The sequence below is a fragment of the Rana temporaria genome, chromosome 1 (genome assembly GCF_905171775.1).
Source record: "Rana temporaria chromosome 1, aRanTem1.1, whole genome shotgun sequence".
Lineage (NCBI taxonomy): Eukaryota > Metazoa > Chordata > Amphibia > Anura > Ranidae > Rana > Rana temporaria.
Genome location: NC_053489.1, coordinates 60,495,493 through 60,523,262, shown reverse-complemented (window position 1 = coordinate 60,523,262; position 27,770 = coordinate 60,495,493). Strand labels below are relative to the sequence as shown.

Below are 27,770 nucleotides of genomic sequence, written 5' to 3'. Positions count from 1 at the left end.
CACAGTGGCCTTGGGGGAGGGGGGAACACAAATATTTGAGCTGGGAGGAGCACATCCAGAAGTCATTGGAAGTCACTTTGCTTGTGATTAGAAATCGGCACTGGGCACCGACTTGTGTTGTGATTGGTCAGCTGCTGCTGTTCTGCTTTCCTTGTAGCGGTATATGTGTATCTGCTGCTACTGCAACTGGGACTGACCGTGTCACAAGAACGGCGGGTACAGCTTCTGGTGCCAGCTGCCAAAAGGTTGAGTGTGCGGTCACGGGATGGGGGGGAAGGTGGAAAGAGGAAATAGAAGCAAACAAGGCAACTACTAGTGCCATTGTGTAAGTTCCGTGACAAGTCAGAGCCAGACAGGCACTCTGCAGTTCTGTGACCATTGGCTTTGCTGCTTCTATGATGGTGGTCATGCATGTACAATGCCACATGTGTGTGAGACAGCCTTTGGCTGAGACATTGTATGACTGCTAGGGTCAGCAGAAGTTCATCACAAATGTTTTTTATAATGGCACACAGTGAAGTAATAAAAAAAGTGCCATTCTAAAAAACAAAAAAACAAATAGGTTGCCCTATTTGCTACCCAATGACCAGGCTATTTTTTGAGATTCGCCACTGTGTCGATTTAACTGACAATTGCACAGTGTGCGACGTTGTACCCAAACAAAATTGATGTCCTTTTTTCCCCACAAATAGAGCTTTTTGGTCGTATTTGATCACCTCTGCGATTTTTATTTTTTACGCTATAAACAAAAAAAGAGTTTTAAAAAAAAAAAAAAAAACATTTTGTACTTTTTGCTATAATAAATATCCCCATTTTTTTTTTAAAGTGTATTTTTTCTCAGTTTAGGCCGATATGTATTCTTCTACATATTTTTTGTAATAAAAATCGCAATAAGCGTCTATTGATTGGTTTGCGCAAAAGTTATAGCGTCTACAAAAAAAGGGGGTAGTTTTATAGCATTTTTTTATTATTATTTTTTTTTTACTAGTAATGGCAGTGATCTGTCAATTTTTATTGAGACTGCGACATTATGGCGGACACATCGGACACTTTTGACATTATTTTGGGACCAGCGCTAAAAATGCTCCGATTACTGTAAAAAAGTCACTGGTAGGGAAGGGGCTAACACTAGGGGGCAATCGAGGGGTTAACGGTGTTCCCTCTCTGTGTAATTCTAACTGTAGGGGGAGGGGACTGATCTAGAGGAAATTACAGATTGTGGTTCCTAGCTATTAGGAACTCATGATCCGTCTTTCCTCAGCTCACAGAACAGGGATGTGTGCGTTTACACACACACGTCCCTGTTCTGCCTCTCGTGCCCAGGAAATCGCTCGCGGCTATGAGCATTGGCACCCCCGCAATGCAGCGGTCGCACGTGCACCTGCTAGCCCGCTTAAAGCGACCAATGTACAGCTACGATGGTTCGCCCAGCGGAGCCAACCTGCTGCAGTATAACCGCGGCGGCTGGTCCGCAAGCGGTTAAAAATGTTGCCTTTTTTTGGGGAGGGGTGGTGCAAGTACCTGATCTTGCCTAGGGCGCAAAATAGTCTAGCCCCGACCCCGATTGCAATGGTCAACAGTACAAATCAAAAGCCCGACAGGGGTTCTAACTCTTCCTCGAAATGAAAATAGTTTTGGTTATAGGGACACTCTAGAGTTTCTTTTAAACAACTGAAGATTAAAAAAAAAAAAGAAAGAAGTGACCCGGGATCCTGAATCAGACCAGATAATGCTGTAAATAAGATTAGAAGCTACATGTAGTCACAGGTCAATTAAAATAGAATAAATTGTGGTTTGTGTGTCACTGGGCAGCAATGGGAAAATCAGTCACAGTTATGACTTCACAATCCGGCATTTGAGCCCCAGCAGAATGAATAGATATCACACAGGATCTACACAGTCTGACATACAGAGCAGAGCGAGATAGGAATCCGATCCGTGACTCATCACAAATACTGGGTAACCCTACAAATCAATGGACATGTTTACGCCACACTGGCTGCTGATCCTTTTAAAGCTGAACTCCAGGCAAAAAAAAAAAGTACAAAGATAAAATGCTTCTAAGAGCTGAATTACCTTGTACATCTGTCCATTCAGTCCTGAGATCTACACAGCCCCATCACACACTACAGCCCTGCCTGGCAGGGAAGGAGACCGGACTTTTCTCTTCGGCAGTGAACACACACCTACAGGTCTTGTCCCTCCCCCAGCCTATGGCTGGAAAATTAAGAAGTGGTAGCACACCAATGAGCTCATCACTTTTATTCTACTCTCTTCTCCTACCAGCATGTTCCTTGTTAGCCCATGAGAAAAGTAGAGCAACTATTTGGGTCCTTGTGCTGCTTTGCCTTTTATCCATCTCAGTTCTGCAGTATAGGGGATTGCAAGAGGCCGATAACAAGTCAAATTCCGCTATTAACACTTTTTGCCTTTAAATAAACAAATACATGTAAAACTAATGGAGTTCAGGAAATCTAGCATGTATAACTTGGCAAGTGCTTGTAGGGAGTAAAGTTTAAAGTATAAGTTCTTTCACAAAAAAAAAGATGAACTGGTTGTCTTTTGAAGCATGTCCCCAGTCAACTCCTATATCAGGTTCACAGTCTCTTGCAGCATGTGTCTCTTTCCATTTCTTGCATCATGCCAATAGCGTCTGATCATTTCTTGTATCATGTCAACAGTCTCTGTCCATCGCTTGTATCAAGCCCATAGTCTCTGTCCATCTCTTGTATCATGCCCATAGTCTCTGACCATCTCTTGTATCAAGTCAACAGTCTCCGACCATCTCTTGTATCACGTCAACAGTCTCCGACCATCTCTTGTATCATGTCTGCAGTTTTTGACCATCTCCTGTATCATGCACATAGTCTCTGATCTTTAATTGTATCATGCTCACGGTCTCTGACCATCTCTTGTATCATGTCCACAGTCCTTAACCAACATTTGTATCATGCCCATAGTTTCTGACCATCTCTTGTACTATGTCCACAGTCTAACCATTTCTTGTATCATGCTCATGAGGTCTGACCAGCTCTTGTATCATGGTCTCTGACCATCTCTTGTATCATGCTCACGGTCTCTGACTTTCTCTTGCATCATGCTCACGGTCTCTGACCTTCTCTTGCATCATGTTCACGGTCTCTGACCTTCTCTTGCATCATGTTCACGGTCTCTGACCATCTCATGCATCATGTCCAGTCTCTGACCATCTCATGTATCATGTCCAGTCTCTGACCATCTCTTGTATCATGCTCACGGTCTCTGACCATCTCATATCATGCTCATGGTCTCTGACCATCTCTTGTATCATGCCCACAGTCTTTGACCAACATTTGTATCATGCCCATAGTTTCTGACCATCTCTTGTACTATGTCCACAGTCTCTGACCATTTCTTGTATCATGACAATAGTATCTGGCAATCTTTTGTATCATGTCCACAGTCTCTGACCATCTCTTTTGTGATGGCCGCAGTCTCTGATTATATCTTCTAGACCAGTGGTCATCGACCCTCTCCTCAGGGCCCACTAACAGGCCAGGTTTTATGTATTACCTTGAGGAGATGTAGACTAGAATACTGCAATCACTAAGCAGCAAATGAGATCACCTGTGATGTATTTCAGTTATCTTGCAAACCTGGCCTGTTAGTGGGCCCTGAGGACAGGGGTTGATGACCACTGTTCTAGACTGTAGGCTCTAACGAGCAGGGCCCTCTGATACCTCCTGTATTGAATTGTATTGTGACTGTACTGTCTTCCCTGATGTTGTAAAGCGCAGTACAAACTGTTGGCGCTATATAAATCCTGTATAATAATAATATCTTGTACTGTGTCCACAATCTCTGACCATCTTTTGCATCATGTTTACAGTCTCTGACCATCTCTGGCATCAGGTCTACAGTCTCCGACCATCTCTGCTATAGGTGATGGCAAGACAGACAAGCAGATAGATAGCTCAATAAAAATATATTCAGTCAAGGTAAATAGACAGAGCAGATGACCGCACATATCTGTGACGCCCCTCACACTTTTGAGAAACACAACATTACAGCGGCAAGGACACAAAGGTAATTTGGCCCGAGTGGCTCCTCTGAACTTCATACTCTGAATATTAGGTTACACCCATGACACCTGCAATATTACTTCCATGAAACATTTAATAGACACTGATCCCGGGAGGGCTGCCGTCCCACACGTGGGCTGATTGCATTACAGGCTCTTGTTAAGAGCCGTAGCCAGGGGGAAAAGGGATTCAGCCTTGAAGTGGGCAGGATGGAAGCCTGAGATGCTATTAGCTTACACAGGAGAAGATACATATATTTATGTGTGTGCATGTCAGCCGGGCAGAACAATAGCTAAAAGCATGTGAACTTGACAGCTATTGTCAGACATGTTAAATGTGGATAAATAAACGCACATCAATTCTACATGAACAGTCAGGTTAACCCTTGTTTTATGACTTGCTAGTCTCTGCAGAGTACGTGTGAGTGAACATGTGGAGTCGGATTGCTTCTTCTGTTTGCAATTTTTTTTTTTTTTTAAAGTATTCATTTATTTACTTAAAGTGGCAAAAATTCCTAACTATTCTTAGTCATTGTAAAGGAAAAAAATAACAAACATGTCATACTTTCCTGCTCTGTGCAGTGGTTTTGCACAGAGCAGCCCCAAATCTTCTCTGTTTGGGTTTCCCACCAGCGCTCTGGGCCCCTCCCCCTTGCCCCCTAAGCAAGCAGCTTGCTGTGGGGGTACTCATGCGTGCTCGCTCCCGAGCTGCCTCTCTGCATCCATAAGAGACAGAGTGCGGCTCAGCCCCGGCCCCGCCAGCTGTGACCGACAGCAACGTGAGCAAATGGCTTCTACTGCTGCATCTCAGCCAATCACTAGGGAAAGTCCTGGAAGAACCTCATGTCTCGTGCACATTGCTGGACCGAGATCAGGCTTAGCTAAGTATTGGGAGGGGGGGCGGGGAACTGTACACTGAAGGTTATCTACCTAATGCATAGAATCTATAAAAGTAAAAAACCTTCAGCCTTTACAACCACTTTAAACATGTTCCACCCCCCTATCTAACCTGCCTACCCTGTTTTAAAAAGATCTGTGTACTTACCATTTTCAATCTGCTTCAGTCCAGTTATGTGATCCTGCAGCTCCGCGTAAGGGAGTGTCAATGGCTGTGAATGCAGAGAGCCACGACGTCATCCATATGCTCCCATGGCCCATCTACAGTGCCTTGCAAAAGTATTCGGGCCCCCTTGAACTTTGCAACCTTTTGGCAACTTTGCGACCTTTGTGGGTGGGTATTATAAACCCACCCACAGCCTCCATTACTACAGATCCCTTCCAATGCATGTGACAACCATCAATGAGTCCAACATCAACATTTATTTTTAAATTATTTTACTTTCAAAGTAAGGGTTTTATTTGAAATACAACACCACTGTTGATCACTCCTCCCTTCTAAATGATTGAACCCTCCACTGTAGGAAAGCAAATGGGTGACAGTCAGCCTTTAAGTAGCAGTGGTTATCGCAACAATAAATAGTCCAATAAGCATTGATGGGAAAAAAATATTTTTTCAAAATGCAGAAAACAAATCACTTGTTAACATTGTCTGAAATTAATATTGTAATATTCTGTGATGCAATAGTGAAGAAAAAACAGAATGGCATGCAGAATGTACTTACGTAGAATACGCTGGTGCAACCCAGTATGGGTTCTGTTCTGCCTCTTTGGCATGACGAAGGATGGCTTCCCTTGGGTTACTGTCATCGGTCTTATCCAGAGCAATGTTTTTCACAATGAAGGAGGACAGGGTTCCTCCGTGAGTGCCCACACGCCCACCACGACCTGCAACATCACAGCAATAAGTCATTAAAGATCAACTATGAAAATGACACAAGCATGTAAATCTATGACCAAGATTATCCCAACAGAAGAGTGTCATAAATAATTCATGTACATACTCCAGTATTTTTATTCATATTCCATATGCTACACACAAGCTCTACACTGACAAACCATACATAGCTGGTGGTTTGTTGAAAGCTCGGAATTATTGTAATATTTTTCTGATTATTAAAAGAACTGTTGTGGCCTGATAATTATGTATATCATTGTATTATGAATCACAAAATGTCATATCCAGGTAGTTTCTTGAGCTACTGGGTTTAGTTGTTCCAGAATTTTTTTTTTTAATTATATCACTGCTCTCAAAATAAAAGGATATTTTACACCAAAAAAAACTCCACAAAAATGCCAGTAAAAAAAACTATGAATGAATTGCCCTATAATTTGCATAGCTCACAGTATATGAACACCAAAGTATGAAGTCTAATGATATCAACAGTTGAAGTTTATTCTAAATCCACCAGCTTCTGCACAGCCTTGGCTATGCCCCGCAAACGATTGACAACAATTAAAAAACAACTGAACATTCCAGCATATTCTTCTATACAACTAGATCTCATACTTGGAAGGGGGTGAATTGGGACAATAGATGGATCGATGTAGATCTGGGCCAATTGATTACTACTTGCTCAATGTTTGAATACAAAACTGCTCTAAACCTGTACATTTTTTTTTTTACAGTATAAAGGATTCACGATAAGATTTCACACCCACAAGAACAAGGTTTGTTTGTAACTTAAACATGCATAGAGCCATGCAAACCACTCCTTTAAATCCCAGAGGCCAGGTCCAGAACTTCTGAATAATGGCAGATAAGGGCTAAAATACATAGCCATGTGTTGCAAGTTTTTGGATCTGTGATAAAGTTGTACACAACTTGTACACAATTCTATGGGCCAGATTCAGGCACAAATGTGGCGGCGTAACGTATCGTCTTTACGTTACACCACCGCAAGTTTTCAGCGGAAGTGCCTGATTCACCAAGCACTTGCGTGTAAACTTCGGCAGGGTAGCGTAAAGCCGTCCGGCGCAAGCCCGCCTAATTCAAATGGGGCGTGTACCATTTAAATTAGGCACGTTCCCGCGCCGAACGTTCTGTGCATGCTCCGTTTGGAAATTTCCCGCCGTGCTTTGCGTGAAATTACGGCACCCCGACGTGTTTGTGAATGGCGACATGCGTAACGTACTTACACAAAAAAAAAAATTCAAATTCGATGCGGGAACAACGGCCATACTTTAACATGGCTTAACTTTGCGACGGGAAAAAACGACGAGCGACGACGTAACGCACGCGAGTAGCTTCGTGGATCGCCGTGAAAGCTAATTTGCATACCCGATGCTGGAAAACGACGTGAACTCCACCCAGCAGCGGCCGAAGTATTGCAGCCTAAGATCCGAAGGCGTACGAAGCCGTAAACCTGTCGGATCTTAGCCAAATGCCGTCGTATCTTGTTTGTGAATCACAAATTAAGATACGACGCGGCAAATTTGAAAATACGCCGGAGTATCAGTAGATACTACGGCGTATCTCATCTGTGAATCTGGCCCTATATTTCTCAGTACTTTAAAAAAGAGGGACTGGTTAGTATATTTAGGCTCATTCCACTTTTTCCTGCATGACTTTCTCATCTCATTACTCCCCAAAGAATATACATTCAGACTAGAGACACTTCAGCCCCAGAAGGATTTTCCCCCTGCCTGACCAGGCCATTTTTTGCGATACAGCACTGTCGCTTTAACTGACAATTATGCGTACATGCGATATCGTACCCAATCAAAATTGATGTCCTTTTTTTCCACAAATAGCGCTTTCTTTTGATGGTATTTGATCACGGTTTTTATTTTTTGCACTATAAACAAAAAAAAAAACAACAATTTTGCAAAAAACACAATATTTTGTCGTTTTTGCTATAATAAATATCCCAATTTTTTCATTTTTTCCCCTCAGTTTAGCCTGATAATCTATTCTTCTACATATTTTTGGTAAAAAAAAAATAAAAAAAAATCACAATAAGTGTATATTAAGTGGTTTGCGCAAAAGTTATAGCGTCTACAAAATAGGGGATAGATTTATGACATCTTTATTATTTTTTACTAGTAATGGCAGCGATCTGCGATTATTATCAGGACTGTGACATTGCGGCGGACAGATTGGACACGGTTGACACTATTTTGGGACCATTGACACTTATACAGCAAACAGAGATAAAAATAGCTATTGATTACTGTATAAATGTCACTGGCAGGAAAGGGGTTAACACTAGGGGGCAAACAAGGGGTTAACTGTGTTCCCTAGGTGTGTTCTAACTGTGGGGGGTAGGGGTCTGACTAGGGGAGGAGGGAGATCGGTGTTCATACTTAGTATGAACACACGATCTCTCTCTCTCCTCTCCCCTGAGAGAACCTGGTATTTGTGTGTTTACACACACAGATCCCGGTTCTTGCTCTGTCACAAGCGATCATGGGTGCCCGATGGTCATCGCCCCTTCCGGGCACGCGCATTAGCTCTGGGGACACATGGCGGCTGGTCGGCTAGTGGTTAAAGGCAAATATACTGTTCACTTTGCAAGGAAATTTTGCCCTGTGCTTAGTGAAGCTCTGCATTTTTTTTATTCTCCTTGCACGTGATTGAGTACCTTTGCAGTTTGAAATTTCACCACCTTCACTAAGATCTGGGGCAAATTTCCTTGCAAAGCGTTCAGCCTATTTGCCTTTAGCAAATCAACCCCTATGGCTCCCTTCTCCTGTAATGATGAAAGCTAACCAGCTTGAACAAGCTGTATGAAAGTTGGATATGTTGGTTCTAGATTTTTTTTGAGAGAGAATCATACTTACCTAGGTGGATCCAGCATCGGTCTGAGAGGACCGAGTCAGATTCCGGTCCTGTGGGCGGATCCCGAACATATGGTTGGGATCCTTCCCTATCCTGGACCAGCTCTGTGACATCAACAGACGGCGGACTTTAGCCCGCTGTCTGCTAAAAACAGATCACAGTAGTACAGAACGAACTGCACTCCTGTGATCCACAGAAGTACAGCCGAATGAGCTTTGCCTGTACTGTACTTCTTTAAAGCTTTATGTGGGCCAGGCAAAAATCTTTGCACAGATAAACAGAAAACCAGATCAGAAAGCACAGTTAAGTGATCATTGCTGGTCAATTTTTTAATGGCGACATTTCCTGAAGTTTTGTACTGTATGTGCACAATTGTGTACGTCTTCTTTGGTTTGCTGCAGTATCAGTTATAGCACTGACATAAGCTATGCTGTAGGACGGTGGACATCAGCCAGTGGAGAGACAGGGACATGCATCACTCAACCACCTTTGATGATGCCGATGACACCCAGTCAGCAAATATATATATTACACACACACACACACACACATATTATATACACACACACACTGGGGTAGATTCAGGTAGCTGCGCTTTATGTTACGGTGGCGCAGCGTATTGTATTTACGCTACGCCAACGCAACTTACAAGAGCAAGTGCAGTATTCACAAAGCACTTGCTCCGTAAGTTGCGGCGGCGTAGCGTAAATGGGGCAGACTTAAGCCCGCGTAATTCAAATGTGGAAAGGGGGGCGTGTTTTATGCTAATGTGTTATGATCTGACGTGATTGACGTGTTTTACGAACGGCGCATGCGCCGTCCGTGTACATAGCCCAGTGTGCATTGCTCTCAAGTACGCCGCAACGACGTATTGGTTTCGACGTGAACGTAAATTACGTCCAGCCCTAATCACGAACGACTTACGCAAACGACACAAAAAATTCTAATTTTGAAGCGGGAACGACGTCCATACTTAATATTGGCTGCGCTACCTAATAGCAGGAGCAACGTTGCGCCGAAAAAGCCTTACGCGAACTACGTAAAAAACTACCGCCGGGCGAACGTACGTTTGTGAATCGGCGTAACTAGGTAATTTGGATACTCTACGCCGAAAACGACAGGAGCGCCACCTAGCGGCCAGCGTGAGAATGCACCCCAAGATACGACGGTGTAAGAGACTTATGCCAGTCGTATCTTAGGCTAATGTCGGCGTATCTTGCTTTCTGAATACAGAAAGAAAATACGCCGGCACAGATTTGAATTTACGCGGCGTATCTATGGATACGCCGGCGTAAATTCTCTCTGAATCCGGGCCACTATATTTTATATATATACACACACACACACACACACACACACAGGGCTTTTTTTCAGCAGGAACATGGGGGAACTTCGCTCTGGCACCTCCAGCACCGAAAGTATGCAATGACAATGGGTGCTGGGGTGTGCTGGAGGGTCTATTGATGCGGTCTGCTGGGGGATAGATTATTGCTAGAAGGGATCTATTTTTGCTTTGTGGCCTATTGTTGCTGGTTGGGGATCTATTGTTGCTGGAGGGGCTTATGTTGCTAGGGGTCAATTGTTGCTGGAAAAGATCTACTAATCTACTATCTACAAATGTGGCGGCGTAACGCATCGTCTTTACGTTACACCACCGCAAGTTTTCAGCGGAAGTGCCTGATTCACCAAGCACTTGCGTGTAAACTTCGGCAGGGTAGCGTAAAGCCGTCCGGCGCAAGCCCGCCTAATTCAAATGGGGCGTGTACCATTTAAATTAGGCACGTTCCCGCGCCGAACGTTCTGTGCATGCTCCGTTTGGAAATTTCCCGCCGTGCTTTGCGTGAAATTACGGCACCCCGACGTGTTTGTGAATGGCGACGTGCGTAACGTACTTACACAAAAAAAAAAATTCAAATTCGATGCGGGAACAACGGCCATACTTTAACATGGCTTAACTTTGCGACGGGAAAAAACGACGAGCGACGACGTAACGCACGCGAGTAGCTTCGTGGATCGCCGTGAAAGCTAATTTGCATACCCGATGCTGGAAAACGACGTGAACTCCACCCAGCAGCGGCCGAAGTATTGCAGCCTAAGATCCGAAGGCGTACGAAGCCGTAAACCTGTCGGATCTTAGCCAAATGCCGTCGTATCTTGTTTGTGAATCACAAATTAAGATACGACGCGGCAAATTTGAAAATACGCCGGAGTATCAGTAGATACTACGGCGTATCTCATCTGTGAATCTGGCCCTATATTTCTCAGTACTTTAAAAAAGAGGGACTGGTTAGTATATTTAGGCTCATTCCACTTTTTCCTGCATGACTTTCTCATCTCATTACTCCCCAAAGAATATACATTCAGACTAGAGACACTTCAGCCCCAGAAGGATTTTCCCCCTGCCTGACCAGGCCATTTTTTGCGATACAGCACTGTCGCTTTAACTGACTATTGGGGTAGGAGTCTATTGTTTCTGGCTGCTAGAGAATATATTAATGCTGGTTGTTGGGAGATCAGTTTTTGCTGTCAGGGGTCTACTATTGCTGGGGTAATATTCTGTTGCAGGGGTTCCATGTTGCTTTTTGTGTTATCATTAACAAATCCCATACAAATTACTTTGCACAACAAAATGATATTTGGTTCTGCATTCTCTAAATGAGGTGGTGCTGGGAGGTGGAACCAAGGGACGGTGCTTGAAAGTGGGTAGGGGCGGAGAAGAGGGGCGACTCAGAAGTAGGGAGTTCCAACACCTATTCTCTGAGGATAAAAAAGGCATGTATATATATATATATATATATATATGTATATATATATATATATATATATATATATATATATATATATATATATATACATATACACATACACAGTACAGACCAAAAGTTTGGACACACCTTCTCATTCAAGAGTTTTCTTTATTTTTATGACTATGAAAATTGTAGATTCACACTGAAGGCATCAAAACTATGAATGAACACATGTGGAATTATACAGAACAAAAAAGTGTGAAACAGAAAATATATTTCATATTCTAGGTTCTTCAAAGTAGCCACCTTTTGCTTTGATTACTGCTTTGCACACTCTTGGCATTCTCTTGATGAGCTTCAAGAGGTAGTCACCTGGCACAGCACCCCATCACTCTCCTTCTTGGTCAAATAGCCCTTACACAGCCTGGAGGTGTGTTTGGGGTCATTGTCCTGTTGAAAAATAAATGATGGTCCAACTAAACGCAAACCGGATGGAATAGCATGCTGCTGCAAGATGCTGTGGTATCCATGCTGGTTCAGTATGCCTTCAATTTTGAATAAATCCCCAACAGTGTCACCAGTAAAGCACCCCCAAACCATCACACCTCCTCCTCCATGCTTCACGGTGGGAACCAGGCATGTAGAGTCCATCCGTTCACCTTTTCTGCGTCGCACAAAGACACAGGGGTTGGAACCAAAGATCTCAAGTTTGGACTCATCAGACCAAAGCACAGATTTCCACTGGTCTAATGTCCATTCCTTGTGTTCTTTATCCCAAACAAGTCTCTTCTGCTTGTTGCCTTTCTTTAGCAGTGGTTTCCTAGCAGATATATGGGTCTGCTGCAAAAGGTGGAAGAACCAAGAATATGAAATATATTTTTAGTTGTTTCATACTTTTTTGTTATGTATAATTCCATGTATAATATGTGTTCATTCATATTTTTTATGCCTTCAGTGTGAATCTACAATTTTTTATAGTCATGAAAATAAAGAAAACTGTTTGAATGAGAAGGTGTGTCCAAACTTTTGGTCTGTACTGTATATATATATATATATATATATATACATATATACACACACATACACATTTTTATATATATATATATATATATATACATATATACACACACACACACTGCTCAAAAAAAAATAAAGGAACACTTTCGAATCAGAACTTCTGGGATATTGATTTGGTCAGTCAGGTAGTAGAGGGGGTTGTTAATTAGTTTCAGCTGCTTTGCTGTTAATTGAAATTAACAACAGGTGCACTAGATGGGCAACAATGAGACAACCTCAAAAACAGGAATGGTTTTTCAGGTGGAGGTGAATGTTTTTTTTACTGGTTTTGCATTTGGCTAGGGTCAGTGTCACTACTGGTAGCACGAGTCGATACTTGGACCGTATAAGAGTCGGTTCACACTAGGGCGACACAACTTCCAGCGCGACTTTCAGAGGCGACTCCGACACGACTTGAGCATGAACCACAGGGCGATCTGGGGCGATTTACAACACGACTTGAAGTCGTCTCCAGGACAGGAGACTTTCCAGTGGCCAATCAAACAATCAGCTCTAGGGGAGGGAGGGGGAGGGAGAGGTTTGCCTGAGAAATGCATGTTATCTTCCTGGAAAGTCACTTCAGTTAAGACAGTGATCAGACTTGGAGGCGACTTCCATTGAAATCAATGGGTACAAATTGCCTACAAGTCGGATTGAAGTAGTACAGGAACTTCTTTTGAAGTCGGAGCGACTCGAGTCGTGTGTATTAACCCTGCTCCCATTCACTTGCATTGTTTTTCTCTACAGCGCGACTTGGGACGACTTGAGGCAACTTCAAGTCGGATCCAAAGTCGCCCCAGTGTGAACCGGCTCTTAAGGTTGCACAGGCAGTCCAACTCCTCCAGGATGGCACATCAATACGTGTCATTGCCAGAAGGTTTGCCGTGTCCCCCAGCACAGTCTCAAGAGCATGGAGGAGATTCCAGGAGACAGGCAGTTACTCTAGGAGAGCTGGACAAAGCCGTAGAGGGTCCTTAACCCATCAGCAGGACCTGTATCTGCTCCTTTGTGCAAGGAGGAACAGGGTGAGCACTGCCAGAGCCCTACAAAATGACCTCCAGCAGGCCACTGATGTGAATGTCTCTGACCAAACAATCAGAAACAGACTTCATGGGGATGGCCTGAGGGCCCGACGTCCTCTAGTGTGCTCTGTGCTCACTGCTGGACACTGTGGAGCTCGATTGGCATTTTCCATTGAACACCAGAATTGGCAGGTCCGCCACTGGTGCCCCATGCTTTTCACAGATGAGAGCAGGTTCACCCTGAGCACATGTGACAGATGTAAAAGGGTCTGGGGAACCTTATGCTGCCTGTAGCATCGCTCAGCATGACCGGTTTGGTGGTGGGTCAGTGATGGTCTGGGAGATATATCCATGGAGGGACGCACAGACCTCTACATGCTACACAATGGCACCCTGACTGCCATTAGGTATCGGGATGAAATCCTTGGACCCATTGTCAGACTACGCTGGTACAGTGGGTCCTGGGTTCCTCCTGGTGCACGATAATGCCCGGCCTCATGTGGCGAGAGCATGCAGCCAGTTCCTGGAGGATGAAGAAATTGATACCACTGAATGACCCCCACGCTCACCTGACCTAAATCCAAAAGAACACCTCTGGGACATTATGTTTCGGTCCATCCGGTGCCACCAGGTTGCACCTTAGTCTGTTCAGGAGCTCAGTGATGCTCTGGTCCAGATCTGGGAGGAAATACCCCAGGACACCATCCGTCATCTCATTAGGAGCATGCCCTGATGTTGTCAGGCATGCATACAAGCACTTGGGGGCCATACAAACTACGGAGGACCATTTTGAGTTGTTACAATTTCAGCAAAATTGACTAGCTTCCAGCATAATTTTTTCACTTTGATTTTTGGGGTGTTTTTGAATTCAGCCCTCTGTAGGTGGATAATTTTCATTTCCATCAAATGATGTGCCATCCTTTCATTCCTAACACATTACCCAGTCCATATCAGAAGGGCTGGTGCAAGAATTTTTGACACCCTAGGCAAAACCTAATTTTGCCACCCCCACCTTGGCTCCACCCCCGACTCCACCCTTTTTGCCTTGCCCATGTATACCCCACCTTTTTTTAATGAAACGTCCATCAAATGCAGCCCACCAGCACCCATCAATGCAGCCTACTAGCGCCCATCAATGCAGCCTACCAGCACCCATCAATGCAGCCTACCAGCGCCCATCAAATGCAGCCTACCAGCGCCCATCAAATGCAGCCTACCAGCGCCCATCAAATGCAGCCTACCAGCGCCCATCAAATGCAGCCTACCTGTTCCCATCAATTAATGTTTGCTTGCTTCCATTCATTTGATGTCGAGACACAGTTCTCCGCCACCGCTACGCCTCTGACACTATGTGCGAATGGAGCGGCGGCTGCCTGCTGATGCTGAGACTTAGTTGCTTGTTACAGAGAGAAGGAAAACCAGAGGCCAGGTGCCCTAGACAGAAGGGCACCCTAGGCGGCTGCCTAGTTTGCCTAGTGGTAGCACTGGCCCTGCATATCAGTATAGATATCCAGCATGAGATGTTTGCCCAGTTGAGATCTATAATATATAATATAATATGAGAGAGAGATATGATCGATATAAGCGATTGGAGTCTGGCTAGCTATATCTTATGTCATCAGGAAATCAAAGTTTATCTTACATCCCAACAGCCAAACAAAAGTTTTTTTTGTTTTGGTTAGGCCCTTCATAGCAGCCCTGTATGTAGTGCCATACACCTGTAAAGCAATGCTGAAAAATATGAGATGGGGCTATTAATACTATTAGCTTTGCCTTGGAGCCGTGCCATGAAGAGAATGAGTGCAAGTGTCAGACTCCGGGGGCTCTACAACTTTGCTGTGACTCACAGCAGTGAACATGGCTATTCATAGCCCAGTAATTGCAGACATCTCTATTAAGGCATTCTTTTGAACACTCGCTTCCTCTGTGACACATTGGCACTTGGCATCAAAGAGTCTAGCAGATCTAAGATTACGTATCTGTTTTGGTAGGACAAGCACGCTCTCCTTACTCGTGCCTGGCCACTGGAATTGAATTGCATAATTCACGTCGCTGTAACCACAAATGTCAAGAAGTTCTAAAATGACCAAAACTCTGGAAAGGCCCATCAGTCAGGTCCAAGGGAATAGCGGTTATCTGACCACTGTGGTTAGGATTATTATGTCTTCATAATAACATGCCTGACTAATAGATCTGTGCATCATATGTGAAAGGTCTTAAAACAGTCACTCACTATGAGATTGTAATCCTCTGACATTCTACTTCAAGGCCTTGCAGTGCTGGGGTCCTGTTTTTAAATCCCACAAGGAACATTATCTTTAGAGGGTTTGAAAGTTCTCCTTATGTTTGTGAGGGCTTCCTTTAAGTTTTTCAAGTTCTTCCCAAATATCTCTTTAGTATTTTAATGTCCCTCTGTGGTGGGTGCAGGTACTGATATGTACCAATCTGTGTATTCTGTGAGTCTCATGAATAGAGGCATGCAAGGTGTGACAATTTAATTCCCGGAATGGACTGGCATTCTTCAAAAGATCAGACGAAATTTGAAGACGACATTCTTTTTGATCTGCTGTCAAGATTCGAGATACCATCTTTGTGGTAATCCTCCTCATTCCCAAATTCTCTGTTATGCCGCGTACACGCAACCGTTTTTCGGGTTGTAAAAAATGATGTTTTTTTTAATGTCATTAAAACCGATCGTGTGTGGGCTCCAGAGCATTTTTCACGATGTAAAAAATGGGCATTAAAAATTTAGAACATGCTCTAATTTTTCACAACGTTTTTAACGTTGTCGTTTTTAACGTCGTAAAAAATGGTTGTGTGTGGGCTTTAACGACGTGAAAAAAAACGTGCATACTCAAACAATTTATGAGACGGGAGCGCTCATTCTGGTAAAACTAGCGTTCGTAATGGAGTAAGCACATTCATCACGCTGTAACAGACTGAAAAGCGCGAATCGTCTTTTACTAACACGAAATCAGCAAAAGCAGCCCCAAGGGTGGCACCATCTGAATGAAACTTCCCCTTTATAGTGCCGTCGTACCTGTTGTACGTCACCGCACTTTGCTAGAGCATTTTTTTTTTCACGAACGTGTGTAGGCAAGGCCAGTTTAACGATCGGGTTGAAAAATACGTTGTTTTTTCTAGACCATTAAAAATTTCATTTTTTACAACCCGAAAAACGGTCGTGTGTACGCGGCATTAGAATATGCTGCAATGTTTCCTTGTTCATTTTTTCCATCATCATTCGCACAGTCAATCTTCAATCTAAACAGACGAGGATTCACTGTGACCACATTTGCATCCGTCCTTTGCATTTTTTAGCTGCCAGTATCTTGCATCATTGTGAACATCTCCCCGTCCCTCCTTACACATCCTATGTCATTCAAAAACCCTTGATTTCTATGGAATCTTCACTATAAACATGTTGAAACAAAGTTAAAGTTTGATGTTTAAAAAAAGGCAAAATTTGATGTTAATCCGCTGCTCCAGATTCCTGTCACTCATTTTCTGTCAACAGTGCAACACACACAATTCTTATTTCTTATATTAGGAATGGGGGGTGATGGGGCTCTTACTAATTAAATAATATGTATTACAAAGTACGTAAAAAACAACATTAAAATGAGTGCAAAAACTATCAAAATAGTACAATGTGCATAATATAGTGCATAAAGATATCAAAATAAAGTGCAAATATTTAGTGCAAAAAATCTTGAGGAAATGCAAAGAAGATGCATTAAAGAAAATGCAATAAAGAATAAAGATTAGATAGTTTTTGCACTAATTTTAATGTTGTTTTTTACGTACTTTGTAATACATATTATTTAATTAGTAAGCACCTCAACACCCCCCATTCCTCACATTGTATCAGTGTGTGAACACTATTTGAGTTGTGGCTGCTGCTATGGTTTTTTATTATATATTTTTTTATTTATTTTTTTACTCACCATTTTTCTTATCTTATTTTAGTTATGGTTGATGTGTAGTTAATTATCTTATATTTTTTAGCTGTTCTCTGTCGAGTGTGGTTTGCGCATTAGTTCCCCCCAATTATTCATTTATTTCTTATATTACTATCTATATTATAAAGGCTAAGTCAACTGGTCTGTGACCCATGCGAGTGCAAGTTAGAGCACGTCTGAACACGTTCAAATGCAAATGGCTGTGTGCATCACCATCATAGTGCTAGGCCATAGGCATTTCGGGAATTAAACTGTGGCACCTCGCAACTGAAGTAAAAAAAATAAAAAATAAAACCTGTTACAGAATTAAGCCATAAAAAGACAAGTTTATTGACTTTAACCAAAACAATAGATTAAAAAAAAAAACTTGTATCCTCAAAACCATAAGGACTGGTTCACACTAGTGCAATTTCAGATGCAACTTGAGTCGCACAGAATCACATGACAATGAAAATCAAATTGTTTTCAATAGTGTTCATTCACATCAATGTGACTCAGCATGGAACAATTTTGGAAAAGCGTCCTTTGCTACTTTGGTGCGATTCCAGTGCCATTTTGACCTAATAGAATATGCAAACCACATGTAAGTAGTACTACATAATCTCACTTAGAGTTGAATCATAGAAGTGTGAACTCAGCCTAAATGCATAGCTGATCCAAAGGAAGGCCAAAAAAAAAAAACGTATTAAGGGCCAGATTCTCAAAGGGCTTACGACGGCGCAACGCCATTTGCGCCATCATAAGTCCTAATCTGGCCCGGCGTATCTATGCGACTGATTCTTAGAATCAGTTACGCATAGATATCCATTAGATCTGACAGGCGTAAGGCTCGTCTATGCAAATTAGCTATTTACGCAAGATTCCCGAACGTACGCGCGGTCGACGCAGTGAATTTACGACGTTTCCGTAGCTTTTGCGACGCGTAAAGTTGCCCCTGCTACATGAGGGGCAACCAATGTTAAGTATGGCTGTCGTTCCCGCGTCGAAATTTAAAAAAGTACGTCGTTTGCGTAAGTCGTCCGTGAATGGCGCTGGACGCTATTTACGTTAACGTCGAAACCAATGACGTCCTTGCGACGTCATTTAGTGTAATGCACGTCGGGAAAATTTAGGGACGGCGCATGCGCAATACGATCGGCGCGGGAACGCGCCTAATTTAAATGATCCACGCCTCCTACCTGGATCATTTGAATTAGGCGGGCTTGCACCGGAGAATTTACGCTACGCCACCGCAACTTTGCAGGCAAGTGCTTTGTGAATCAAGCACTTGCCCGTAAAACTTGCGGCCGCATAACGTAAACGAGATACGTCACGGCTGCATAGTTTAACGCCGATCTACGAGAATCTGGCCCTAAGTGTGGCCCAAACTTCCTCTAAGGGCCTTTTCAAACTACATACTGTATGTTGGGGCTGCATTGCACATTGCAGGTGCAATGCAACGACAAACTGAAATCCATGGTTTCCAAAAGGTCCAGCTTGCACCAGCAGTAGTGAGTTGGTGTACGTTGGGTGAAAACTAAACATGCTGCATTTCAACACATTACAATGCATTGCAACAACCTTAAAGCGGTGTTCTGCCTGGGAAAAAAAGAAAAGAAAAGTCAGCAGCTACTAATAATGTAGCTGCTGACTTTTAATATATGGACACTTACCTGTCCAGGGAGCCTGCAATGCCGGGACCCGAAGCCGACCTTCGTCGTAAGGGAAACCGGTTACCTACTGAGCATGCTCCTGAGATGTGTGCAAACCTGGTAATCAACTACAAGAAATGCCTTACCTCTGTGCTTGCCAACAAGGGTTTCCCCACCAAGTACTAAGTCATGTTTTGCTTGGAGATCAAATACTTATTTTACTCACTGAACTGCAACTCAATTTATAACATTTGTATCGTGTTTGTTTTTTTCTGGATTTTTGGTTGATATTCTGTCTCTATCATTTAAAATACACCTATGATAAAAATAATTCTTAAAATTTACAAAATGTGCAGGGAATCAAATTATTTGATCCCCTACGTACACATACAGGATCTCACAAAAGTAAGTACACCCCTCACTTTTTTGTAAATATTTTATTCTATTTTTTCATGTGACAACACTGAAGAAATTACACTTTGCTGCAATGTAAAGTAGTGAGTGTACAGCTTGTTTAACAGTGTAAATTTGCTGTCCACTCAAAATAACTGAACACAAACCGCTGGAAACAAAAGTGAGTACACCCTAAGTGAAAATGTTCAAACTGGACCCAAAGTATCAATATTTTGTGTGGCCACCATAATTTTCCAGCACTGCCTTAACCCTCTTGGGCATGGAGTTCACCAGAGCTCCACAGGTTGCCACTGGAGTCCTCTTCCACTCCTCCATGATGACATCACGGAGCTGGTGGATGTTAGAGACCTTGCGCTCCTCCACCTTCTGTTTGAGGATTCCCCACAAATACTCAATAGGGTTTAGGTCTGGAGACATGCTTGGCCAGTCCATCACCTTTACCCTCAGCTTCTTTAGCAAGGCAGTGGTCATCTTGGAGGTGTGTTTGGGGTTGTTACCATGTTGGAATACTGCCCTGCGACACTGTCTCCGAAGGGAGGGGATCATGCTCTGCTTCAGTATGTCATAGTACTTGTTGGCATTCATGGTTAATGGCTGTGTGTCGAGAAATTTTGAGGGACAGCAATTTATTTTACACTGTTATACAAGCTGTAGAATATTTTACATTGTAGAAAAGTGTAATTTCTTCAGTGTTGTCACATGAAAAGATAGAATAAAATATTTACAAAAATGTGAGGGATGCACTCACTTTTGTGAGATCCTATATATATATATATATACACATACATATATACATACACTTTTTTTTTTTCAAAGTTGGGCTTTAGGTAGGGAACTAGGGCTGCAACTAACGATTATTTTCATAATCGATTAGTTGGCCGATTATTGTTTCGATTAATCGCATAATAGCCTTAAAAAAAAAAGAAATACATTTTTTAATTTTTTTGAGCCAATTTGTTGTTGGGCAGATTACAAAACGCAAAACAATACATTACCACAAAAAAAAATACATTACATGCTTTTTTGCAGCTTCTCCATTAAAGTATATTGAACCAAAAAAAACAAAATAGTACCGTTTTGCGTTAAAAAGTCCTTGCCCTTTCCAAATACACAGCAGCTGAAAAAAAATCATGGATGTGAACGTGTCCCATAGGAAAACATGTATATGAATTGTAGTGTGTTTCTGCAAAAAGCACCAAAAAACAGAGGTGTGACCCCAGGCCTGAGATGTTTAGTAACATAATGGAGTTAAAAAAACAGAAAAAGGTACAAAAAGAGCAAATAATCGCTACTGTAAGGGGTTCATTTTTTTTACTGTGGGACAGTGAAAGTAATATTTACAGTAGCAATTTGCTTTTTTGTACTATAAAAGGGCTAATTTTATTTTTTTAACCCCATTATGTTTGTTACTGGCCGATTAATCGATTATGAAAATTGTAATCGATCAATTTCATAATCCATTAGTTGTCGATTAATTGTTACGGCCCTATAGGGAACACTGCTGTGCCCTTCAAATAATTGCTGAAACTGTGGGTGTAGGACATGTAGGCACATCGCCCACCCCATCACTTTTTACCTAAGTCTTTGCAACAGAATTTATGTTCACATCATGGCATGATCAAAGCTGGCAGTACACAACTCAAATTTCAGCTGAATTCTGTGAATTTGGAAAAATCAGAGCCATGGGTGGCCCTGCCACCACCACCCAGGTTGAAAAAGCTTGATTGAGTAATGCCAACCAACCAGCTGCAGTCACCTCTGAAGTATTCTGACAGTTGTGGGTGCTGGTTACCGGAGATTTGTCCATTCATGCTGTTTAGCATTTATGGTGAAATCTATAGATAAGGCTAAACAAAAAAAATCTTTACAAGTGTGGCCATCTTAAGTCTATGCAAATACCTATTGCAGAATGTTAAAATTTGTATAGGAACTTCCATGGGTTCCCATGGTGCTCTGGAGATGATAGTTGACCTAAAGCTATTTGGCACCTCCTGGTACCTAGTTTCAAGGGGGGCTCATTTTAACAGTTTACAGGTACCACATGCTTCATTACAGCAGGATTCCACACAGGAGCTGAGCAGAGCACGTTGCTTCTGTTTATTCTGACCTTCGCCCATGTGTGATATATGTTGTGGACCTGCTGTATGTCATCGTACCTTTCACCACCAAGACTCAGGTTACATCATAAGAGAAGCACTTCATCATGCTGGGTAAAGCTTATCAGATTTCCGGCACATACTCCTGGTGTGCCACACAGCAACAAGTGCATTTCGGGGAAAAAACACGGCGCGCAGACCGCAAATGACGTATGAATGAAACAAATCTGGACAGGAAACTTTAGAAGTATAAATGCTGAGATAATCTACCCAACAATCTTTCACTGACTGATATCATGCATAGCTGTAATCCAAATACACAAAATCACATGTTGGGAGCAGATCAACAGAATGTCGAGGTCATAAATTCTGAAATTAACAGCTAAAAGAATATCTTATACTCTACAAAGCAATAGGAAAATATCAACTGGAACCAGAAACGTAATTTTCCTCATTTTTTTTTAAAAGTTAAATAGTTCATTATATAAACTGAACACCGGCCACACAAAGGAAATAAATGAATGTTGTGTGTAGCAAATGGTTTTAAAAAGCTCAGATATTACCTTGTAAAAGTAGCAGTGACATTGGCCCTGTGCTGCACAAAGCTTGTGCAGACTGAGCAGGTTAGCCCACTACAGACTGCCTGCAGAAGACTACAGACAAGGCCAGTCACCGAGCACAAGGAGAGAGAGCAGCAGTGATTGGTCCTTATTACAGGAAGCTCCTGCACAGAGGCAAAGTGCCAGTGAAAGTGCCTGACTGCTCGGGGGTCATCTTCCTACTCGATTGGGAATACGAATAATTCTCAGTAGCTCGTGACTAAGGATGAGCTCCGGCGTGTTCGCATAGAGCACGTGCGGAGCCCACCAGGAAGTCGGCACCCGCGCTGCGCTAATCACAGCCAATCAGACATTTCCCGATGCTCGGCTGCAGAGATCGGGAAATGTCTGCCTGGCTGTGATTAGCGCAGCGCGGGTGCCGACTTCCTGGCGGGCTCCGCACGTGTTCTATGCGAACACGCCGGAGCTCACCCTTACTCGTGACATCACCCTTGCCTAGGCAGCACGAAGGAACACATTTTTGTTTTCCTTGTGTTTCTCCTTTTTTTTGTAATGTGCAATATGCTGTTTGAATTTACATTGCCTTGAAAAAGTATTCATACCGCTTGAAATTTTCCAAATTTTGTCATGTTACAACCAAAAATGTAAATGTATTTTATGGGGATTTTATGTGATAGACCAACACAAAGTGGCACATAATTGTGAAGTGGAAGGAAAATGATAAATGGTTTTCAAATTGTTTTTACAAATATATATATAAAAAGTGTGGCGTGTATTTGTATTCAGCCCCCCTGAGTCAATACTTTGTAGAACCGCCTTTCACTGCAAATACAGCTGCAAGACTTTTTGGGTATGTCTCTACCAGCTTTGTACATCGAAAGAGTGACATTTTTGCAAAATAGCTCAAGCTCTTTCAGATTGGATGGAGAGCGTCCGTGAACAGCAATTTTCAAGTCTTGCCACAGATTCTCAATTGGATTTAGGTCTGGACTTTGACTGGACCATTCAAACACATGAATATGCTTTGATCTAAACCATTCCATTGTAGCTCTGGCTGTATGTTTAGTGTCGTTATCCTGCTGGAAGGTGAACCTCCACCCCAGTCTCAAGTCTTTTTTCAGACTCTAACAGGTTATCTTCTGGCTTCCGCTGACCCAACGAATGAAATTCAAAATACTAACAACTACCTACAAAGCCATCCATAACTCAGCCCCCAGCTACATCACTGACCTAGTCTCTAAATACCAACCTAATCGTTCTCTTCGTTGTTCTCAAAACCTCCTGCTCTCTAGCTCTCTCATCACCTGCTCTCATGCTCGTCTCCAGGACTTTTCCAGAGCCTCTGCAAGCCTATGGAACTCCTTACCCCCATCTGTCCATCTATCTCCTTCTCTATTAGCTTTTAGAGGATCCCTGAAAACCCTTCTCTTCAGAGAAGCCTATGCTACCCACACCTAACAACTGTATTTTCATTTTGTCCATCTGATCATCCCCCACAGCTACTACCCTTTGTTCCATTTGACCCTCCCTTCTAGATTGTAAGCTCTAACGAGCAGGGCCCTCTGATCCCTCCTGTATTGAATTGTATTGTAACTGTACTGTCTTCCCTGATGTTGTAAAGTGCTGTGCAAACTGTTAACACTATATAAATCCTGTATAATAATAATAATCTTCTAAAATGTCCCTGTATTTGGCTCCATCCATCTTCCCATCAACTCTGACCAGCTTCCCTGTCACTGCTGAAGAAAATCATCCCCACAACATGATGCTGCCACCATCATGTTTCACTGTGGGTATGGTGTGTTCAGGGTGATGTGCAGTGTTAGTTTTCTGCCACGCATAGCGTTTTGCTTTTAGGTCAAAAAGTTAAATTTTGGTCTCATCTGACCAGAGCACCTCCTTCCACATGTTTGCTGTGTCCCCCACCTGGCTTCTTGCAAACTGCAAACTTTTTATGGCCTTCTTTAGATAATGGCATTCTTCTTGCCACTCTTCCAAAAAAGGTTAACTTTAAAGTACATAAAAACCCTAAGGCCCCGTACACACGGTCGGACCAAACCGATGAGACTGGCCTGTCGGACCGGTTTCATCGGTTCACCTCTGAAGTGCCGTACACACCATCAGTCCAAAATCTTTGGTTGCATGGCATTTCTCAGGATGAGATGAGAACAAGGACCGTGAATACCTGTACAATGCGCATTACCACAGTCTCAGGTGGAAGAGCATGTGACAGGTCGACAACAGGTCAAAATTGGGAGACCGGAACAGAGAAATGTCACCCTGTAATAGGAAGTGCCTGCAGAAAGCTTTTATGGCAGGATCACCCAATTTTATTACAGCAGATTTAAAACTATTGGAAACAGAAAACAAAAACATTTTGCGTGGTCTACAAAGGGTGCGCAGCTACAAAACCAATAGACAAATGGAAAAACAGTATACAAAATATAAATGTAGCGCTGAAGTGCAACTAATAAAGAGTACACTAAAATAAATGCAATGTACATATATAAGTGATTGAATATTGAAACGTACACCAAACTGAATACAATGTACATAAATGAGTGAATACATGTCCAAAAAAAAGTCTGTATGAATACAGTCTTTGTAGCCCCGTGCATCGTCAGACGATGCACGAGGCTGCGAAACATGTCGGGTACTCCACTGCTGACACTTTTTATCTGATCAGCGCATACTTCTACATATAATGTAAGTGTTTCCAACCTACATTAAATACATTTGTAATACAGTATTATGCTATGTGTTTTTTTTCTATTTTCTCTTCTGGTTATTCTCCGATTGGCCTTGTTTTTTGACCTTTTGCTGAGTCATTCCATACATGCGTATATCATTCACTTTTGGTTATCGCCATTTGGAGTCCTTGGAGGTCGTTTGAGAGCTGCAGCATTCGATTGGCCTATCAGATTTACATATGCTTGATTGACCCTGCGAACGTATTTTCCTTAGGGTTCAATCTGTCCGGTAAGCCTCTCTTGAAGTTGGTGACGGCCTTTTTCCTATCCTGGTGTTTTTCACGATTGGATTAAGGGAGCACTTCTCACTTGTTGTTTGGAATATCACTTTTCACAAAGACTGTATTCATACAGATTTTTTTGGACATATATTCACTCATTTATGTACATTTTATTCAGTTTGGTGTACGGTTCAATATTCAGTCCCTTATATATGTACATTGCATTTCGTTTAGTGTACTCTTTATTAGTTGCACTTCAGCGCTACATTTATATTTTGTAGACTTAAAACTATTGAAAATGTCTTTTGAGATTGCATGCATATACTCAAGCTTATATACTTTAAAGAGGAACCTCACTTGAAGCCAACATCCCCCAAAGCTATTCCCCCCCCCGAGTAGTCCACAGTACAGCTACAATACAAATCAATACAGGAGGAATCAGATTAATATGTTCAGCGATGTTCTGTAGGGATACACCATGCCATTGCTGTGTAACGGGTCCTGCATCACCATCTTCATCTGTGATGTCATCAGGAAGCCAGCTGTCTTTTCTGCGTTCTTGCAGATGGCCCCCTGATGACATGCAGGTGCCACGTCAAGTATTAAGCAATGACACACTACAGGGCATGCACACTAGGATAACCCATGGCCTTCCTAGGATTCATGACATGAGTATCCCAGGAGGCTGCGGAAAGTGAACAACATTCTCACCTAGGCAAAAACCTAGGAAATAGAAGAATTCCCTGGAAAAACGTATACATTTTAAATAATTAATAAAAACAATTGCTAGGTGGGGATGAGATGGCAAGAGGTGGCTGGGGAGGATGAAGGTACACTTTGATGTTTGGGTTTGACTATAGAGCAATAAATGTGAAGGTCCCATGTAAACATATTTTTCAGTTTCAATGTTTTTTATTGAAATTTTCACAGAGAAAAAAAAAAGGAATACAATCTCAAACTCAAAAACGAGTAAAGTATATAATATATATATATATATATATATATATATATATATATATATATATATATATATATATATATATATATATATATATATATATATATATATATATATACTATACCCTTCAAAAATAAATAAAGAAAAAAAATAAAAATAAAAATAATGGAAAGAAAAAAAGGGGAAAATAGAGGAGGAAAGAAAGGATAGAATGGAAGAATAGAGAGGAAGTAGAGAGGGTAGAGAAAGAGAAAGTGACCCCGTGCTCCTATACCCGACCAGTCAGAGACATCTCTAATCTGGTAAAGATCTGGGATCTCCCGTCAGGTACTCAACCCATGGGTCCCAGACTTTCTTGAACATCTGCATTTTATCTTGTAGTATCACTGTCATACGTTCATCAAGCATAATCCAAGAAAGCTTATGCTTAAAGTTGTGCAAATGGCAAGGCTACTGTTTTCCAGGATTTTGCAATAATAATTTTTGCAGACAAAAATATAAACGTTATAAGACGTCTCTGGGATTTTGATGCCGTCTCCACCTTGCTGCCCAGAAGTGCCTGTTTCGGGGATTTCACTAAATTCACCTGGGTGAGGGTGTAAATAAAATTATACACCCTAATTCAGTAGCGCCGTACCTGAGGGCACTGCCACCACACATGGTACATGGTGCCCTGCTGACCACATCCGCGGAAACACAGAGGGGATGCTCCTGGCATATATGTCGCCAGCCTTGCTGGAACCATATACCATTGCAAGAGCACTTTGTAATTGGCTTCAATGATTGATGTATTAATGAGCGACTTCGAGGCCCCCTGAGCCATATTATGCCATTCATCTAGTTTAATAGTCTCCTGGAGGTCTGTCTCCCATCTAACCATGTAAGCCTGTAAATATATTTTTAAGGTTAAAAACTGATGTATTAACACAAAGTAGATGCTCACTAGTAATACACTATAGTTTAAAGGAACATTTAACCAATTATGATATGTTGGTATATGCAAACTTCCAAAATGAATACGCCTGCATCTGTAAGTCAAAAAGTGGGCCTTTTATTGCCTCTGAATTTAACACAGCTGCAAAAAGTTAATTTTTCACACTGAAGACGTCCCGCTTTTAAAAACAAAAGGTGCAAAAATGTGCTTAAATACATCTTTGTGAAGAAGGAATGCGCAGTGACTGGATGAACAATGCAAAAAATGCGTAAAAGAGAGTTTAACATAAACAACGTACAAGGCTGCAGAGGGGAAAAAATGCACCTGATATATTTTAGATCTGTCACTGCCAGGAAAAAGGTCACCAAGAACTGGTAACTGTAGAGTTAATAATAGAACGCCGCTGTCTGCCTATATGTGGCCATGTCTACTGATTTTTTCCAGCAGCATGAAAATTTTATTTGTGAAAGTGCATCTGTCATCATGAATGATCATTTTACTTTCAATAATGCCATTAAAATATCTATAGCTTGGTCAAGCCATTTACACTGATGGGATTTTCGCTGCTCAGGATCAAAGAATAGCAACAGTGGCTAAATAGCTGAACACAGCTAAAAGGCCAATAAAAATGTTGCCTGATCGAAAAATGATTGCAACACAGGTGCTCATTTGATCTACCTA

The 27,770-nt window shown here is 42.1% G+C and overlaps 1 protein-coding gene across 2 annotated transcripts in view; it reads right to left on the bottom strand.

The window, feature by feature from the left end:
* Positions 1 to 27,770, bottom strand: part of WDR70 (WD repeat domain 70) — a 422,360-nt gene that overhangs the window by 2,505 nt on the left and 392,085 nt on the right. For both annotated transcript variants that reach the window (XM_040338525.1, XM_040338517.1), the window contains exon 17: positions 5,683 to 5,845. In XM_040338525.1, the coding sequence (XP_040194459.1) occupies positions 5,683 to 5,845 (163 nt within the window). The remainder of the gene's footprint in view (positions 1 to 5,682; positions 5,846 to 27,770) is intronic.